The following is a 6,473-nucleotide window of genomic DNA, read 5'->3' on the forward strand; positions in this document are numbered from 1 at the left end:
CATCCTGCATTGTTTTGAATAGAAATAAGCCAGCTATATGTTCATCACTAAGTTTTGAGGGTTAAATGTTCTTCGTAGCAATCACACATCCTTTAAAGTATTCATTACTGACTAGCTGCTTACCATATGGAAAATAGTTTCTTTGATTCAGACATGTAAACTGTCATATGTGATATGGGGCTCCATATCCAAAACTCTACAATATGCTAAGGGCAATCTTTAGGTGGAAATAACACAAAATAGAATGAATAAATGATTAATATTGAATAATTGGTAAGAATTACTGATGTTTGCCACTCTTCATTTCCTTTTCATGATTTCCTATTTTACTATTTTCCTCTAAACTAATAAAAATGTAAACAATGATATTTAAAAACGTTGAGTTCTTACGATGTGCTGCTGTGTTTATCCTTTTTAATACATTATCTCCTGTCTATTACCTGTTAACATCTCCACTGCAAGCAGTGACATAACTTGTTTTTCCCTCATCACGTGAGTGCCTTTCTGTGAATCCTAGAACCTTGGAGCATACAGAAAGAGTAAGATCTTTTGTCAGCTATATATTATCCCCAAAGATGGGACTTTCCAACTCTTCCCTTAATTTTAAAAAAAATTTTTTTTAATGATGGAATCTTGCTCTGTTGCCCAGGCTGGAGTGCAGTGGCACAATTTAGGCTCACTGCAACCTCTGCCTCCCAGGTTCAAGGGATTCTCCTGCCTCAGCCTCCTGAGTAGCTGGATTTACAGGTGTATGCCACCACGTATGGCTAACTTTTGTGTTTTTAGTAGAGACAGGGTTTCTCCATTTTGGCCAGGCTGCTCTGAAATTTCTGACCTCAAGTGATCCACCTGCCTTTGCCTCCCAGAGTGTTGTGATTACAGGCATGAGCCACTGAGCCTGGCTCTTCCCTTGACTTTTAATCTCTCTTCTCTAAAACTTCTTTATAGTCTGCATTTAGATTTCCATATTGCAAAAAACATCAAAGCCAAGAGTTCTAACGCCCACTAAGGGCAAACTTTCTGGAGGCAAAATGCAGTGTTTGGGTCATGAGCAAAGGTCTAAAGAGAAGGAAGAAAGAAATTTGAAATGGGTAAAGATACTGAATTGGCAAGATCTAGTGAGCAATTCCACATGGAAGAGATGAATTTCTGGCATGGATACCAATGTTGTTGGAAATGTTTATCTGATAAGGAACTGAGCAGATTTGGAAGAAAAAGCTGTAATACGGATTTGGAAAAACATGTAATCAAGCCACGTGGGCAATATCCAATTTGTCCACTAGGCCATAGCAGAAATGCCAGGCCAACATGAAAGGTGCAGATTCAGCAATAATATTGGCTGCTCTGGAAATTTTCAGGGAGTCAGGAGAGCAGAGGCACAGGTTGACCCATGCTGACCCTAGGCCCGCTCACCCTGTCAGAGAACAGAGCTCTGGAGTGAATCCAGAAGGAGAGTTCCAGAGTTCCTGTCTCACCTCTGACTCACATTGGCTCTGTCTCCCTGGTATTGAGGTCACTTTTAACACCCATCTGACATTCCTCCTCTAAAAATAAACTTGGCAACCCATTTTCCAAAGTTACTTACAAATCCATGACAACATATCGAAAATTTCTATTTAGGCCATCTAGAACTTTCATATCCTCTGAAGTCAACTGGAATTCAAAAACCTATCAAAGAAGTAGAAAATTTTTATTGGTAGATTGCATAATTGTCAACTTGGAATAGCCAAGTTTATCAGAGCAGGGTGTAGAGGCAATATGTAAAATATTTGATAAGTTTCCAAAAGTTATGAAAGATCATCTCTAAACTCTCAAGTGATTAAAGAATATCAGGTAAAATATAAATCCATTCCTAGATATTATATATTGAAGCTGCACAAAACTGCAGACAAAGAAGATCTCAACAGAAACTGGAGATGGAATGAAGTTGACCTGGTGTGCACATGATTGGTTCATGTACTTAGAAGATTTAGAAGAATCTAGAGGGAAAATTTTGAAACTTTTTAAGAAGTTTTAGACAGTTTGATGGTGATACAATTTGGATATTTGTCCCCTCCTAATCTCATGTTAAAAACGTGATTCAGCAATGATGGAAGTGGGTCCTGGTGGGAGGTGTTTGTGCCATGGGGGCATCCTTCATGAATGGCTGGGTGCCCTCCCCATGGTAATGAGTGTTCACTGCATGAGGTCACATGAAATCTGGTTTAAAAAGGAGCCTGACATTTTCTTTATTTCCTCTTCATCTCTTGCTATTTGATATGCTTCCTCCTCTGTCACCTTCTACCATGAGTAAATGCTTCCTGAGGCCTCACCAAAACCAAAATGGTGCCATGATTTTTGTACACTCTGCAAAATGGTAAGCCAAATAAACCACCTTCTGGCATATTTTATCTGGCCTCAGGTATTTCTTTATAGCAGTGCACAATGGACTAATATGGAAAATTGTTACCAGGAGTGGGACATTGCTAAAAATGTCTGAAAATGTGGTAGTGCCTTTAGAACTGGGTAATTAGCACAGTTTGGAAGTGTTGGGAGGGTTCAGAAGAAAATGGGAAGATAAGGGATAGTTTGGACTTGTTAGGCATTGGTTAAATGGTTCTGACCAAAATGCTGATAAAAATATGGGCAATGAAGTCGAGGCTAATGAGGTCTAAGACCAAAATCAGAAACTTATTAAAAACTGGAACAAAGATCACCCTTGTTATACCTTAGGAAAGAACTTGGCTGCATTGTGTCCATTCCAGGACTTTGTGGAAGTCTGAACTTAGTGATGATTTAAGGGTATCTGGTGGAAGAAATCTCTAAGCAGGAAGACATTCAAGAGATAGTGTGACTGCTTCTAACAGCCTATGATCAGGTATGGGAGCTAAAGGAATGACCTAATGTTGGAATTTAAAGCTTCCTGAAGCCTCTCCAGAATGAGATGCTGGTGCTATGCTTTTTGTACAGCCTGTAAATTGTGAGCCAAATATAGCTCTTTTCTGTATAAATTGCCCAGCATCAAGTATTTTTATTTATAGCAGCACAAAACGGACTAATACAGATGGATATTGTTGGATTTCTATATTTCTGTATTTGTCTCCATGTCAAAAACACCTCCCACCAGACCCCACTTCCATCACTGGGGATAACTTTTTTTTTTTTTTTTTAAGTTCTTGGGTACATGTGCACAACATGCAGTTTTGTTACATATGTATACATGTGCCATGTTGGTGTGCTGTACCCATTAACTCGTCATTTACATTAGGTATATCTCCTAATGCTATCCCTCACCCCTGTCCCCTTCCCACAATAGGCCCCGGTGTGTGATATTCCCCTTCCTGTGTCCAAGTGATCTCATTGTTCAATTCACGCCTATGAGTGAGAACATGTGGTGTTTGGTTTTCTGTTCTTGTGATAGTTTGCTGAGAATGATGGTTTCCAGCTGCATTCATGTCCCTACAAAGGACATGAACTAACGTTTTTTGCATTTTAAAATGAGATTAGAAGGAGACAAATATCCAAACTGTATCATCATCAAACTATCTAAATCATAAGTTTCAAAGTTGTTCTCTAGATTCTTATAAGTACATGAACGAGTCATGTACACACAAGGTTAACTTGATTTCATCTCTAGTATCTGTTGAGATCCTCTTTGTAGAGTTGTACAGTTTCACATCAGATATAGAAATACTGAAATCCAAATATATTCATCTGATTTCCATCTTCAATGAACAGGTATAATGTGAAAATTGTTTTCAACAAGATTCAAGACAGTAATTGTCCAAATCCTAACAACATCATGCTCAAAGAAAACAAAGTAGTTGCTTGAAGAGGATCTCAGGATTCAAATTGGAAAGAATTGAAATATCAAAAGATGTCACTAATTGCTAGCATAATACTAAATTACTAAATTTTATTGGAATACTCGAATACAGAGAATAAGAGGAAAAGAGAATAAAAGTCATCAATTTAGCAATTGCTGAATCTAGGTAAGAAGCATTCACTGTATTCTTAGAATATTTGCATAGATTAGAAAATTCTCAAGTTATCCAAAGACTATTAAAATTATAAGTTTTCTATGAATAAATCTAGGAAAACATACACAAATGCCTTAAGAATGCTATGTGACATAATTTAGACAGTACAGGAAAGTTAACTCTGAAAGAAGGGAAATGTCAGAAGTACTTCTGGACACTTGATGACAGGATGAAAAATCAAGATGGGTGAGCAAATATGGACTTTTCAATAATTCTCAGTGGGACATTTTAGTATAAAGTGAAAATTATATGTACATTTGCACCCTGATTTCACATATTAAAAATCAAATGATCCCAATTTATAAAAGTACATTAATACTTGTATAGGATATTAATAGAATATAGTATATTACTCTGTATTACTATATAATATTTTACTACATAATATAGTAACATTTTGTCATGTTTCCAATATAGGAAAAGTCACGATATTAGCAACTACAAGACAATGTCATTAAAGAATTTGACTACATTAAGAGTAGAAACTTTTGGCCGGGCGCGGAGGCTCAAGCCTGTAATCCCAGCACTTTGGGAGGCCGAGACGGGCGGATCACGAGGTCAGGAGATCGAGACCATCCTGGCTAACACAGTGAAACCCCGTCTCTACTAAAAATACAAAAAGAAAAACTAGCCAGGCGAGGTGGCAGGCGCCTGTAGTCCCAGCTACTCCAGAGGCTGAGGCAGGAGAATGGCGTAAACTCGGGAGGTGGAGCTTGCAGTGAGCTGAGATCTGGCCACTGCACTCCAGCCCGGTCGACAAAGCAAGACTCCATCGCAAAAAAAAAAAAAAAAGTAGAAACTTTTGTTAAAACTACCATAAAGAGAATCAAAACACGGGTACATTTTGGGAGAGGCTATTTCAACAATACATCTGAAGCTCTAAAGAATATCCAGAACACGAATTCTGGATTAATTCTGCAGAACTGCCTCATTGCCCTGCACACACGTGAGACAGCCCAGCCAGGAACAGAAGGACTAGACTGAGTTCAGGTGGAGCTTAGGTTAAATTACAAACCATGAAATTGTCAGTTAAATAAATGGTTTTGTATTAAACCTCTATGAGAGGTTTTCTTTTTTATAATTTTACTTAGTATTATGTTTTTCTACACATAAAAAAAGACATGCAACCTAATAAAAATACCCAAAGACTTCAACAGGCACTCAAAAAATAATTCTAAGAGAATAAATACATGAAATTTATACAGAATAAACAAGGACATGAAGAAAAAATCTGCAATGATTTGAAGACTAGAGAACACCTAACCCAACTCATTTCAGAAAATGAAGAAAAGGTGATGGCCCTAGCAGAGGGATACAGAGTAAGTTGCCAACTTTATGCCAAAATTTCTGGTTTTGGTCTCATCCTGACTCTCTCCACCCATGCTGCCCCTCCTATAGTAGAATAGAAAACCCTTACGATGCACACAAAGCATTTGTGCATAGGAAATGCCCAGGAGATGGACTTAGTCCAAGGGCATCCTGAGAAGCTTACAAGAAGCACACATGTGAAGAACACCATGCAGGAGCCCTGACGCCCACTCAACTCCTCACCTGGACATTTTCTCTGATCCGCTGCTCATTGTAGCTCTTGGCCAGGACCACAACCCCACGCTGCAGCTGGTAGCGCAGGGCAATCAGGGCTGGGGATCGTTTGTGTTTCTTTGCTAAGGCGCAAAGAACTGGGTCCTCCAAAAGAACTGGGGAGTTCTGGTCCACCCTGGAAGGAAAGCCAGAAATGCTGAAGTCTTGAGGCTGGATTCAGTTTGGTAGGAGGCTCCCTAAACAGACTAAGGTGTTCACTCTGTACCAGAGCCTCTCAAGCGAGTCCCCTGAACAATAGCATCACCTGGGATCTCATCAGAAATGCAAATTCTCCCCATACCCTGATTCACTGAGAGTGAACTCCAGGAGACTGAGTAGGCTATAATTAAAATTTTTCATCAAAATGGCATTTTAGGTAAACTTCCTGTTGCTTTTATTACCATAGTTTATGTCGTTGGGTTCCCAGAGCACTATGGGCAACCAGGACAATGTCTTTGGACTTGCAGAAATCCAGCAGTTTGCTCTGGTTGAGGTAAGGATGATATTCCACCTGTAGATGATCAAGATAGAAAAGCATCAGATAATTCAAAACATGTGTTAATATAAAGATCAAAATAAGCTGAACAAAGTATAACATTACATTTGGACTGAGACTGTCAAGTAATGATCTTTTTAATAAAAATACATTTTATATTGCTGTCCTAAAAGTGTACATAGAAATGTGATTTCTGAGCATAAGCAACTCTATGAACCAGAGTCAGTTTCTAACAACCTTTGACCACTAGATTTGCACATGGCCAATTCCAGACTTGGGATAGGTTAAGATTCTGACCTTTGAACATCAAATGGTGCCAGAATGTAAGAATTTCTTTAAAGACTTATGAGGTCAGGTTTAAAAGAAAAAGGTAGTTT

General features: G+C 38.6%; 1 protein-coding gene across 1 annotated transcript; it reads right to left on the bottom strand.

The window, feature by feature from the left end:
• Positions 1 to 981: 981 nt before the first annotated feature.
• On the bottom strand, positions 982 to 6,138 carry LOC113224737 (aldo-keto reductase family 1 member C4-like). The gene is made up of 3 exons (XM_026453860.2): positions 6,002 to 6,138; positions 5,571 to 5,736; positions 982 to 1,668 (listed from the first exon to the last, which is right to left on the bottom strand). The coding sequence occupies exons 1-3, from the start codon at positions 6,136 to 6,138 to the stop codon at positions 1,582 to 1,584; spliced, it is 390 nt and encodes a 129-aa protein (XP_026309645.2). The 3' UTR covers positions 982 to 1,581.
• Between the last annotated feature and the right edge of the window lie 335 nt (positions 6,139 to 6,473).

Source organism: Piliocolobus tephrosceles, unplaced genomic scaffold (assembly GCF_002776525.5).
Source record: "Piliocolobus tephrosceles isolate RC106 unplaced genomic scaffold, ASM277652v3 unscaffolded_46093, whole genome shotgun sequence".
Classification (NCBI taxonomy): Eukaryota; Metazoa; Chordata; class Mammalia; order Primates; family Cercopithecidae; genus Piliocolobus; species Piliocolobus tephrosceles.

What these genes read in the sequence shown, in the direction of transcription:
- LOC113224737 (XM_026453860.2), bottom strand. Translation starts at nt 6,138, where the DNA reads ATGCTTTTCTATCTTGATCATCTACAGGTGGAATATCATCCTTACCTC. An exon ending in ACCCAACGACATAAACTATG is followed by an intron (nt 5,737 to 6,001) that starts GTAATAAAAGCA and finishes CTTTCCTTCCAG; the next exon opens with GGTGGACCAGAACTCCCCAG. An exon ending in GGATCAGAGAAAATGTCCAG is followed by an intron (nt 1,669 to 5,570) that starts GTGAGGAGTTGA and finishes CTTCTTTGATAG; the next exon opens with GTTTTTGAATTCCAGTTGAC.